Source organism: Myotis lucifugus, unplaced genomic scaffold, assembly GCF_000147115.1.
Source record: "Myotis lucifugus unplaced genomic scaffold, Myoluc2.0 scaffold_21, whole genome shotgun sequence".
Taxonomy (NCBI): Eukaryota; Metazoa; Chordata; class Mammalia; order Chiroptera; family Vespertilionidae; genus Myotis; species Myotis lucifugus.
The window spans coordinates 7,012,443-7,025,874 of record NW_005871069.1 but is presented as its reverse complement, the minus strand read 5'-3'; the positions used below and the strand labels follow the sequence as shown (position 1 = coordinate 7,025,874).

The following is a 13,432-nucleotide window of genomic DNA, read 5'->3' as shown; positions in this document are numbered from 1 at the left end:
CCCAGAGACTCACCTGGAACTGGAGTTCAGAGCAGTCGGGAGCTTGAGACTCCCTCCCGATTGAAAAAGACAACCTCGTCCTCAGCCGCCAGCCCTCTCCACGTGCGTCGCGTCCTCAGCCGCCAGCCCTCTCCACGTGCGCCTCGTCCTCAGCTGCCAGCCCTTTCGGTGTGCGCCTCCGTACCTCTGCTCTTTACTTCCGCACCTCCTCTGAGTCTCAGTGCTTTTCTCTTTCCTTCTACTTGTAGAATTTCCACTCAGCCAGCCTTCCTGTGGTTCTGGATCATGTTCGTTTTGTCTTTTATTTGTATTTTTGAAGTGGTCGTGCGAGGCAACAATTTCCGGTGTTTACCTATGCCGCCATCTTGGTTTCCTACCCCAAATTCTTTTGAGTTACCATAGTAGTATCTCACTATAGTATCAAGTCATTTTATAGCAAATTAAAATTTCTGTGCAAGTTTACTTGCTGCTGTACTAGTCTAATTATTATCGTAATCCAGATTTTGCTTGGTACCATTTGATTATTCTGTAATTTTTGTAAATATAATTTGTAGAATTTGTGAATGTACTTTTTAAAACACATTTTTAAATCTTACGTTTTGATTCAGTGTGAAACTGCAGCACAACAGGAATTTGCTGAAGAACTTCAGAAGCGAGAACATTTTTTAGTTGAAAGAGAACAACTGCTGTTCAGACATGAAACTGCCTTGAGCAAAATGAAAGGTGTGGAAGAAGAAGTTCTTACAAGATTTCAGATTATGAAGGAGGTAACTGTAGCATTTGATTTTAGAGTTTCTCTTTTTCCTCTTAATTTAGATCCACTAGTTATTAGCATTTGCCACAGAGGCTTTATTTTTTCTTCCCAACCACTTTCACACACACACATTTTTTTTTTTCCTGGATGATTTATAAGTAACTTGCAAAAATCATGACACAGCACCCCTAAAAATGCCCTTTGTATTATAGATAGTACTTATTTTTAGAAGTATGTATTCCCTAACAATAAGTACATTCTCTATACTGTTATCGTATTAGGAAATTAATACTAATTAAGTAATTTAATTTAATGTACAATTTACACTCACTTTCCCACTTGGTTTTCAAAATGTCTTTTATTGTTTCTTTTGTTATATTTTTGGATCAAGAAACTGGACATAATTCATGCATTATGTTTCATTTTTATATCTTGGTGCTTTCTTCTAATCTAGAGCAGTCAACTCTACTATTTTTGTTTTTTGAGAGACTTTTCTTTGAAGGCCCCAGGCCAGTATATATATTTTTTTAAATACATTTTATTGATCTTTCACAAAGAGGAAGGGAGATGGATAGAGAGTTAGAAACATCGATGAGAGAGAGACATCGATCAGCTGCCTCCTGCACACTTCTCACTGGGTATGTGCCCGAAACCAAGGTACATGCCCTTGACCGGTATCGAACCTGGGACCCTTGAGTCTGCAGGCTGACGCTCTATCCACTGAGCCAAAACGATCAGGGCCAGGCCAGTATTCTTATAGAGCAGTGGTCACCAACCTTTCAGATCTCACGGACCACCAGTGGTCTGCAGACCACCGGTTGGCCACAGCTGCTCCAAAGGTTTCCTTAAACCAGTGGTCGCCAACCTTTTGGACCTCACGGACCACTGGTTGGCGACCGCTGTTATAGAGTATGTCTTATTCTGGATTTGCCTATTGTTTCCTAATGATTATATTCAGATTAAATGTTTATGTCAAGAATGTTTTATAGTTTGTATTGTATCCTTCTTTATTTCATATGAAGAGATATGTTCCTGTATGTATAACATATAGCGTAAAATTCTGTTTTAAAAGTCTTATAATCACCACCATAATCAAGATAATAATTTCAGCACTCAAAGTTTCCTTATGCTCCTTTGTAGTTATCCCTATTCCCCCAGTCTCAACCCTTGAAAACAACTGCTCTTTTTTTTGTTCCTGCCTTTCTGAAAATGTCATGTAAATAGAATCGTTACATGATTTTTCTATATCTTTGCTTTTTTTAGCAGCAATTCAATTATGCTGAATCTCCCTGTGCTTTTAAAAAAATCTTTATTGTTGATATTATTACAGATGTCCCCTATTTTCTCCCCATTGCCCCCCTCCACTGGGTTCTCAACTTGCCCCAGGCCTTCACCTCCCTACTGTCTATATCCATAGGTAAGATCTTTGGTTAATCTCTTCCCGCCCCCCTCCTTCCTTCCATCTGAGATTCATCAGTCTGTTCTATGCCTCTGATTTTATTTTATTCACCAGTTTATTTTGTTCATTTATTTTGATTTTTAGATTCAATTGTTGATAGATATGTATTTGTTGCTTTTTATTATTCATAATTTTTATCCCTTTTCCTTCCCTCCTCCTCCTCCCCTTCTTCCTCTTCATCCTCCTCCTCCCATGTCTTACTGGTTTGGTGGTGATGAACTCCTTTAGCTTTTTCTTGTCTGGGAAGCTGTTTCTCTGACCTTCAATTCTAAATGAGAGCTTTGCTGGGTAGAAAAATCTTGGATGTAGGTCCTTGCTATTCATCACTTTGAATATTTCTTGCCACTCCCTTCTGGCCTGCATAGTTTCTGTTGAGAAATCAGCTGACAGTTGTATGGGTACTCCATTGCAGGTAACGAACTGTTTTTCTCTTGCTTGCTGCTTTTAAGATTCTCTCTTTGTCTTTTGCTCTTGGCATTTTAATTATGATGTGTCTTGGTGTGGTCCTCTTCAGATTCTTTTTGTTTTGGGTTCTCTGCGCTTCCTGGACTTGTAAGTCTATTTCTTTCACAAGGTAGGGAAAGTTTTCTGTCATTATTTCTTCAAATAGGTTTTCAGTATCTTGCTCTCTCTCTTCTTTTGGCACCTCCATAATTCGGATGTTGGTTCACTTGAAAGTTGTCCCAGAGGCTCCTTACACTATCTTCATATTTTTTGGATTCTTTTTTCATTTTGCTTTTCCGGTTGGGTGTTTTTTACTTCTTCGTACTTCAAATCTTTGCCTTGATTCTTGGGATCCTCTAGTCTGCTGTTGGATCTCTGTATAATATTCTTTATTTCAGTCAGTGAATGCTTAATTTCTAGTTGGTCCTTTTCCATATCCTCGAGGGTCTCACTAGTCTTATTGAGGGTCTTACTAACTTTATCGGCGGTTTGTAGAAAATTCATGAAAAACCTTATAACTGTGGTTTTGAACTCTATATCCAGTAGTTTGCTTTCCTCCATTTCTGTCATTTGTGACCTGTTTCTTTGTCTCCGCATTTTGGCTGCTTCCCTGTGTTGATAGAGTGGCTTTCTGTGCTAGGTGTCCTATAGGGCCCAGTGGCTCAGACTCCCCAATTACCTGAGGTTGACACTCTTGGTGCACCCCTTGTGGGCTTTGTGCACAGTCTTGTTGTAGTTAAGCTTTGATTGTTGTTGGTATCACTGGGAGGAATTGACCTCCCACGCCCAATTGGCTGCGAGAATCCAGCTGTGTCTACGTTGGGAGAACTTCTGTGCTGGAGACACCCTTATGGGCCAAGACTTACTTCAGTGGAGCTTTGGTGCTCACTGAGTCTGCCCCCTGAGTATGTCCCTTATGGATCTGAGGAGTTGTAATCTGGATGGTCCCACTCTGACCACTGAGTACACTGGCTCTTGGATCTCTAAGGAGGTACTAATTTATCCCTCTGCCTGAGGCTACCCAGCAGGAGCTATGGAGAGATCTGCAGATTCCTCTTGTTTGTTTGTGGTTTGGAGGTGTCCAGATGAGGCCCAGCTGTGAAGCAATGCAAGCTGCTGTGGGGCCTTGGGCCTTCTTTTGGATGTTCTGCGTCTGTCTGGCCCAGCTGCAGTTTGTTAGGTAATTTTAGATTGCAAAGGGCCAAGCCATTCATATGCAAAAGCCTCTGAGCACAGCTTGGGTGGGGTGGGGTCTCAGGGAATCTATAGGGTGGAACAAACAGCTATGGCTGATCCTCAGCCCTGCCCTAAGAGGCCCCAGGTCTCAGTGTCCTGCGGTAATCGCTGCAAGCACCTCCGAGAGAAAGCTGCCCTCGAGTTTCGCCTGATGCCAGACAGTCCAGTTTCTCCACATATGATTCTGGGTCCCCAGAGACTCACCCGGAACTGGAGTTCAGATCAGAGTTTCTGACTCCTCCCGATTGAAAAAGACAACCGCGTCCTCAGTTGCCAGCCCTTTCCATGTGTGCCTCCGTACCTCTGCACTTTACTTCTGCACCTCCTCTGAGTCTCAGTGTGCTTTTCTCTTTCCTTCTCGGTGTAGAATTTCCACTCAGCCAGCCTTCTGTGGTTCTGGATGATGTCACAAATGAAAGAAATGGAAGCAAGCAAACTTTAGTATACAGAGTTCAAAACCATACTTATAAGTTTACTCTCAAATTATGTCTTTTAGTTATATTTTTGAAGTGCGAGGCAGCAATTTCAGGTTTTTACCTATGCCGCCATCTTGGTTTCTCCTCTAGCCTTTGGTATTTTAATTATGATGTGTCTTGGTGTGGGCCTCTTTGGGGTCCTCTTGTTTCGGACTCTCTGTGCTTCCTGAACATGTAAGTCTATTTCACCAGGTAGGGGAAGTTTTCTGTCATTATTACTTCAAATAGGTTTTCAGTATCTTGCTCTCTCTCATCTCCTTCTGCCTCCCCCGCCCCCCCCCCCCCACACACACATAATGCAAATATTGCTATGCTTGACGTTGTCCCAGACTTTCCTTATACTATCTTTATATTTTTGGATTCTTTTTTTCCCCCCTTCTGATTGGGTATTTTTTGGTCCCTCACATTCCACATCGTTAATTTGAATTTCAGACTCCTGTACTCTACTGCTAAATCCCTGTAAACTATTCTTTATTTCACTTAGTGTATGGTTATTTTCTGACTGATCCTTTTGCATGATTTTGAATTTCTCACTAAGATCCTTGAGTAACCTTATAAGTATGGTTTTGAACTGTGTATCCTAACGTTTTCTAGCTTCCATTTCTTTCATTTGTGACATGTTTTTTGTCTCCCCATTTTGGCTGCTTCCCTGTGTTAGGTAGAGCTGCTGTGTCTCCTGGAATTGATAGAGTGTCCTTGTGAAGTAGGTGTCCTGTAGGGGCCAGTGGCTCAGCCTCCCAAGTCATGTGAGCTGGGCACTCCAGGTATGTCCCTGTGTGGGCTGTGTACACAGTCTTGTAGTTGAGCCTTGATTGCTGTTGGCAGTCATTGGGAGGAATTGACATCCAGGCCAAATGGCTGTGAGGACCAGCTATGGCTCCAGTGGGAAAGCTGCTGTGCAGGAAACACCCCTATGGAGTAGGACTTGCTTCAATGGGGCTTTGGTGCTCATTGAGCCTGCCCCTTGAGTGTGTCACTTGTCGATGTGTAGAGTTGTACTCTGGTATGATCTTAAGCTGTCCAACAGGTGCACTGGCTCTAGGACCTCTAGAGAGGTGCAAAGTCAGCCATTGCCTGGGACCAGCCAACAGGTGCTATTTGTATTGGGCTTGTAGGTGCCCAGGTGAGGCCCAGCTGTGAAGCAAGGCAGGCTCATGCTAGTTCAGGGTCTTGAGCCTTTTTTTTTCATAAGTTTGGAGCACATTGCCCCAGCTGTAGCTTTTTTGAGAGAGTTTAGTAAAGTCTGAAGCCTGAGCAAGGACAGGGCATTCATATGCAAAAGCTGCTGCAAACATGTTGGGTGGGGCTGCAGATTGGATGGGATGGAGTCTTAGGGAATCACCAGGGCAGAGCAAATGGATATGGCTGCCAGTCAGCCCTGTAACCAGAGAGGTTCCAGCATAGCAACAATGACCCTGCAATCACCTCCATCTGGGAGTTGGAGTTTCTGCCCTGATGCCAGACAATCCAGTTCCTCCCTGTATGTTGCTGGGTCCCCTAGAGCAGTGGTTCTCAACCTTCTGGCCCTTTAAATACAGTTCCTCATGGTGTGACCCAACCATAAAATTATTTTCGTTGCTACTTCATAACTGTAATGTTGCTACTGTTATTTATCGTAATGTAAATATCTGATATGCAGTATGGTCTTAGGCGACCCCAGTGAAAGGGTCGTTCGACCGCCAAAGGGGTCTCGACCCACAGGTTGAGAACCGCTGCCCTAGAGCCTCTTCTGGCACTAGGGCTCAGAGGAAGAGGGACTTTTTAAGTTCAGTTCATGTGCTGGCCCTTTAAGATGAATAGCTAGGTCTCCAGCAGCCTCCTTGTCACTGAGTCCCAATCTCCACTGGTTTTTATAGCCGGTAGTTATGGGGGCTTCTTTTCCCACCTCTGGAACCCTGTGCTGGCAGTCTGGTGTGGGAATGGGACCTCTTGTTCCTCACGGGGCGGCTTCCACAGAGACTATCTCCCTCCCAATTAAAAAAACAGCACGTGTGTGTTGGACCAGCACCATCTGTGCCTCCATCCCTCCTACAAGTCTCAACGTGATTTCTTCTTTACTTCTCTAGTTGTAGGACTTCCGTTCAGCCAGCTTTCAGGCAGTTCTGCATGATGATTGTTCTGTATTTTAATTGTAATTTTGATGTGGTTATGGGAGGTGGCGAGTATAGTTATTTACCTATGTCGCCATCTTGGTTCTCTCCAAAGGTACTTATCCCTATGCTTTTGTGTGATTTTATCCTGCTTGGGGTTCACTGAGCATCCTGAATTTATAAATTTATGTTTTTCACCAAATTTTGGAAGTTTGTAATCAAATATTTTTCTTTCTCCTAGTAAGAAATATTTCTTGCCCTGACCAGTTTAGCTCAGTGGATAGAGCATCGGCCTGCGGACTGTAAGGTCCCAGGTTTGATTCTGGTCAAGGGCATGTACCTTGGTTGCGGGCACATTCCCAGTAGGAGGTGTGCAGGAGGCAGCTAATCGATGTTTCTCTCGCATCGATGTTTCTAACTCTCTATCCCTCTCCCTTCCTCTATAAAAAATCAATAAAATATATTTAAGAGAAAAAATGAAATATTTCTTCAAATATTTTTTTTTACTCCTAGTACTTTCTCTTCTTCTTTTGGATTTCCAATTACTCATATGTTAGGCTTTTTACTATTACTACTAGAGGCCCGGTGCACAAAATTCGTGCACTTGGGGGGGGGGTCCCTCAGCCTGGCCTGTGCCCTCTCACAGCCCGGGAGCCCCGTGATCAATTGCCCCCACAGAGTAAGGCCCCGTCCTCCTGCCACAGCACCGCCACTGGGTATCCTGGGCCTCCCTGTTTGGGGCAATTGATTGTGGGGCTCCGCTATTGATTCACCCAAAGAGGTAGGCCCTGCCCACCTGGCGGGGCTCTGCAATGGATCGCCCCTGCAGAGGGAGGTCCTGGCCACCCGCTGCAGCCCACCGGTCAGTGGCCTAGGCCTCCCTCTTAGGGGTGATCATGGGGCCCCCTGATTGATCGATTGCTCCGCTGACCGGTGGCCTGGGCCTCCCTCTGCAGGGTGATCATGTGATCGATCATGTCCCCCAAAGGAGGTCCCACCCTCCCGCCGCAGCCCACCAGTTGGTGGCCTGGGCCTCCCTCTTTGGAGCGATCGTGGAGCCCCCCAGTTGATCGATTGCAGTGGCCTGGGCTTCCCTCTGCAGGGTGATCATGTGATCAATTGCACCCCACAGAGGGAGGGCCACCTACCTGCTGTAGCCCACCGGTCGGTGGCCTGGGCCTCCCTCTTTGGGGTGATTGTGGAGCCCCCGGATTGATTGATTGCCCTGCTGGCCAGTGGCCTGGGCCTCCCTCTGCAGGGTGATCATGCGGTGATGGTTGGGCCCCCGACCAATTGCATCGCACCCACCTTGGGTGGCCTGGTGCCAGTGGGTGTCATTGCGTGGTTGTCCAGAAGGTCATCTGGATGGTCGTTTTGCTGTTTGGTCATTCAGTTGATTTGCATATTACGCTTTTATTATTATTATTACTAGAGGCATAATGCACAAAAATCCCCTGATCAGCCTTCCTGCCCTAACTGGTTTGGCTCCGTGGACAGAGTGTTGGTCTTCGGACTGAAGGGTCCCAGGTTTGATTCCAGTCAATGGCACATGCCTGGGTTGCGGGCTCAATTCCCAGTGGGGGTCATGCAGGAGGCAGCTGATCAATGATTCTCTTGCATCATTTATGTTTCTCTCTCCCTCTCCCTTCCTTTCTGAAGCCATTTTAAAAAAAAGAAGAGTAGGCCTTCCTTCTCCCAGCTGCTGGCACCGGCTTCCAACTGGCATCCAGGATCCGGGCTGGCTCCTTTCGGCCGTCCGCAGGCACCCAGGAACAGGGCTGGCTTCCCCCGGGCCACCTGCAGGCATTCGAGACCTGGGCTGGCTTCCCTCGAGCCTCTCGCATGCACCTGGGACCCCGGCTGGCTGGCTTCTGGGCTGCCCACAGGCACCCGGGACCCGGGCTGGCTTCCTCAGGGCCACCCTCAGGCACCTGGGACCCAGGCTGGCTTCTCCAAGGCTGCCTTCCCTGGGCCACCCGCAGCACCTGGGACTCTGGCTGTCTTTCTCTGGGCCGCCCACAGGCACCCAGGACCTGTGCTGGCTTCCCTGGGCCGCCTGCAGGCACCCGGGAACCAGGCTGGCTTCCCTCAGGCCCCGGCTTCTTCAGGAAGGATGTCGGAATGACGTTTGGAAGACATCTGGTCTAATTAGCATGTTAACCCTTTTATTATTATAGACTAGAGGCACAGTGCACAAATATTCATCCATTGGGGGCGGTCCCTCAGGCTGGCCTGACCCCTCTCACAGTCCGGGAGCCCTCAGGAGATGTCCTACTGATGGCTTAGGCCCGCTCTCCAGGGGAAGTAGGCCTAAGCCGCAGTCTGGCCTCCCTCTGTGGGAGGTGACCGGGCTGATCAGGGGTGGCGCCGTCCCTATCACCCCACCGCCGCTGCTGCTGCCTCTGGCCTCCCTCTGTGGGAGGCGACCGGGCTGATCAGAGGAAGGCACCGCCCCATCACCCCACTGCTGCTGCCACTTCCGGCCGCCAGCCCTCCTTGGCCCTCGCAGCCACTGTGGCTTTGTCCAGAAGGACGTCCGGAAGACGTCCAGTCTATCCTGTCTAATTAGCATATTATCCTTTTATTAGTATAGATAGATTACTCCACAGATTTCTGAAGTTCAGTTCCCTTTTCCTCATTTTTTTCCCTTCTGTGTTCTTCAGATTTTATGTCTGTTTAGCTGTCTTTAAATTCACTGTTTCTTCTTTCATTTCTATGTCGCTATTGAGCTCAACTAATAAATTTTTTAATTCTGGTATGATAAAGTTCTGAAATTCCCAGTTATGTTCTTTTGAAAACTTTTACATTTTTCTCATGAGAATTTCTGTCTTTCCCTTTGCATTTATTTACAGTTACTTCATGAAACACAGTTAAAAATTCATTTTGTGGATCATCTAAGGGTTGGTATTTTTCTTGACACTTAGTCATATTTTTCTGATTCCTCTCGCCCCCGCCAGTGACCCCCCCCCAGCCCTCCCCCGCCCCCCTCCCCAGGCCCTCACCACCCCAGTGGCCATGGATATATGCATACAAAGACCTTGGCTGATTACCTCCCACTCACCCACCCTCTCCCAACATCCCTCCGAGATTCTGCACTCTGTTCCATGCTTTCATGTCTCTGGATCCGCTCGGTTTATCAGATTATTTTGGTACTAAGGTTCCAAATTTAAGTGAGATCATGTGAGAATTGTCTTTCTCTGAAAAGAGTATTTCACTTAGCAATAAGGTCCCTCCATGCTGGCGCAAAGGGGAAGAGATGAGGTTTTGTTATTTTTTATTGACTGCGGAATAGAAATGTGTCTCATTCATTAAGGAAAGGAACAAACAACTAAAGGCCCTGAGCCTAGAAATTACTGAGACCGGTTTTAAAGGTTCCCTAATCATAAAGTTTCTAATGAAACCGAAACTCTTTTCTCCTGTAGCCTTTCCAGCTCACTATCAAGAGATTTGAATACTTCTATTAAAGCAGTTTAGAAGCATATAGGAAGCCACCTAATCCTTGAATGGTGACTTCTGCCCAATATGCAGCCTCTCCTTCCTTTGTTAAGAATGCAATCCGAGTGAATATGCTGTGGGAAAAATAGTAATTTATATAGTGCCGCCCTCTGATAAAAGGGAAACAGCACTCAAAGCAAAAGGCCACAGAGGGCTCATTGCAAATCCAGTAGGACTAAGAGAGGCCTTCAACTTTCCAAATAAACTTTGCAGCTGGATCCAGGTGGAACATTGCCCTGCAGTAAGGAGTAGTGTATATGCCAATGAGCGGACCCAGCTTCTAAGAACTGTTACAGTGGCTTCCTGAGTCATCTTCTCTCTCTCCCATTCATATAAGAGAAAATACACACCTTAGCCTTGATTCTCACTCTCCACAAATCCGTCTGTACAGAGGTGTTTGTTTCTAAGTCTAAAACCTCAGCACAGGGTTGAGACACTTCATGAAATGTCTCAACACAGGCCAGGGTAGTATGGTATTTTACTTTTTTTTTGATGCAATTATAAATGGTATGGTTTTCTTAGTTTCCCTCTCTGAGAGTTTATTATTGCTGAGTGAAAATGTAACTGTTTCTGAAAGGTTATTTTGTAACCTGCTACTTTACTGAATTCATTTATCAGTTCTAGTAGTTTTTTGGTGGAATCTTTAGGGTTTTTTATGTACAATATCATGTCATCTGGGAATAAAGAGCTTTACTTCCTCCTTTCCAATTTGAATGCTTTTGATTTCTTCTTCTTGTCTGATCACTATGGCTAGGATTTCCAGTACTATGTTGAATAAGAGTGGGGAAAGTGGATATCCCTGTCTTGTTATTGATCTTAAGGGAAATGTTTTAAGTTTATCCCTGTTGAGTAGGATATTAACTGTAGGTTTGTCATATATGGCCTTTATTATGTTGAAGTATGTGTCCTCTATTCCCACTTTGCTGATAGTTTTTAATCATAAATGGATGTTGGATTTTGTCAAATGCTTTTTCTGTATCTTTTGATATGATCATATGATTTTTGTCCTTCATTTTGTTTATCTCATGTATTACATTAATTGATTTGCAAATATTGAAACAACCGTCATCCCAGGAATACATTGTATAAAAAAGTGTATTTGTGATTATATCCTAAGTTATTTAAGGAATCATTTAATGTAATAATAAAATTACATAAACCTAATTTTTGCAGATGATTGAATTTTTAAACATGGTTTCACAAGAAGGAATGCTTGGAATCTCAGAGCTCTCCATCCTACTTTTATTCTTGTGTTTTGTTTTTTTAAAAAATATTTTATTGATTTTTTACAGAGAGGAAGGGAAAGGGATAGAGAGTTAGAAACATTGATCCGCTGCCTCCTGCACACCTCCTACTGGGGATGTGCCCGCAACTACGGTACATGCCCTTGACCGGAATCGAACCTGGGACCTTTCAGTCCACAGATTGACGCTCTATCCACTGAGCCAAATCGGTTAGGGCTATTCTTGTGTTTTGTTTTGTTTTCTCCTTAGATTTGTCTGCTGTTTTAAGTATAAAGATACCTGCTATATTTTAATGGTGCTGATATGATTACTTGAAAGAAGGAAACTCACTTTTTTTCCTTTGTAAACTTGCTTTTTCAAATACATTAAGGATAGAGAGTAAGGGGTGAAAGAAACAAGTATTCATACTTTAAATTGAAAACATGCTATCTCATTTAAATGTAATTAGAGGGGAAATTGATTTGAATCATTTATAAAACTGATTAAGGAGAGTCAAAGCATCAGATACATTTTATTATATATGTTAATTTTTTGAGATGTAAAACAATTGTAGCCACTTTATGAGAACAAGAAATTATTTTCTGTCTGTGGACTATTTCTTCTACTTCTTAAGGGTAACTTAAATGTTAAATTTCAATCTTTAAAGCTATGAATAACTAATTAGTCTCTTTGGAAGGATCTGAAATCTTTCTTTGTTTTACCATTCTGCAATGTCAAATAGAAATAATTTCATTGAGTTTCTGTGGTGGATTTTTCTGAGCAGAAGCTTTATTGCAGCTTAATATGTTTTAATAGGTATTTCACAATTGCGTTTAATGCTTGGTTAGTATTTTGATTGACTATACAGTTTTTATAAATTATTTGCAACATTAGTCATGTGTGCTTAAACATGCTGATTAAAGTTCTTTTGATTCAAGGAGTTCTAATTTTTTTTTTAAATATATTTTATTGATTTTTTACAGAGAGGAAGGGAGAGAGATAGAAAGTTAGAAACATCGATGAGAGAGAAACATCGATCAGCTGCCTCCTGCACACCTCCTACTGGGGATGTGCCCGCAACCCAGGTACATGCCCTTGACCGGAATCGAACCTGGGACCTTTCAGTCCGCAGGCCAACGCTCTATCCACTGAGCCAAACCGGTTTCGGCAGGAGTTCTAATTTTTAATTTATGTTTAGTACTATTAGTGACAAGGAATCCTTACCTTATTTTTAAATAAAATATTTTTCCCTCCTAGCAACATGTTGCAGAAGTTGCACACTTAACTGAGGTTCTCAAGGATAAAAACAAAGAAAGCAAGAGGCTAAGGTCTTCTTTTGATGCTTTGAAAGAATTGAATGATAACTTAAAAAAACAGGTAAGATCCATTTTAATATATATTAGATTATAAGACAATCTTGGTACTATATGGTTTATATTTAACAAATTATAAGTCAATCTTAGAACATCTGGCTAGAGAAATGTTTGATTAACTTTGCTTGTAGCTTTATTACAAAATACTTCCAATATAAAATATTCTTAAGCTTTTGCTTTCTCATCATCTGTTCTGGCAACCAGCTGAGAAGTTTGGCAAGCCGAAATTTTTAAAAATATAAAAGCAAGTACTATATTTAAAAACAAGCCAAAGGAAAAACCCCAATAACCTGGGGACTTTTAACTGCTTTTAAGTGCTTATTTAATATTCATTTATTTTGTGGGTATCTATTAATATACTAGGCACTGTACTAGAAGGAAGTCTTTACATTGTTCATACTCTTGTGAGTATACTAGTAGACTGGTATCATATTGCACTGTAATTATTTATTTATACTAGAGGCCCAGTGCACAAAAATTTGTGCACTCGGGGGGGGGGGGTGGTGTCCCTCAGCCCGGCCTGTGCCCTCTTGCAGTCTGGGACCCCTCAGAGAATGTCCACCTCCTGGCTTAGGCCTGCTCCCCGGGGGATCGAGCCTAAGCTGGCAGTCAGTCATCCCTCTGGCAGCCTGGGAGCCCTCGGGGGATGTCCACTTGCCAGCGGGGAGCAGGCCTAAGCTGCAGTCGGACATTCTTAGCACTGCTGAGGAGGCAGGAGAGACTCCCACCACAACCACTCTTCTGGTAGCCGTCAGCCTGGCTTGTGGCTCAGCAGAGCTCTCCTGTGGGGAGCACACTGACCACCAGATGGCAGCTTCTTGCATTTAGCGTCTGCCCCTGGTGGGTCAGTGTGTGTCATAGTGACCAGTCATTCCCAGTGGT

At 44.0% G+C, this 13,432-nt stretch overlaps 1 protein-coding gene across 1 annotated transcript in view; it reads left to right on the top strand.

Moving 5' to 3' along the window:
• Positions 1-13,432, top strand: part of CCDC138 (coiled-coil domain containing 138) — a 204,581-nt gene that overhangs the window by 33,397 nt on the left and 157,752 nt on the right. The window contains exons 6-7 of the mRNA XM_023751377.1: positions 609-767; positions 12,435-12,554. Coding sequence (XP_023607145.1) covers positions 609-767; positions 12,435-12,554 — 279 coding nt within the window. The remainder of the gene's footprint in view (positions 1-608; positions 768-12,434; positions 12,555-13,432) is intronic.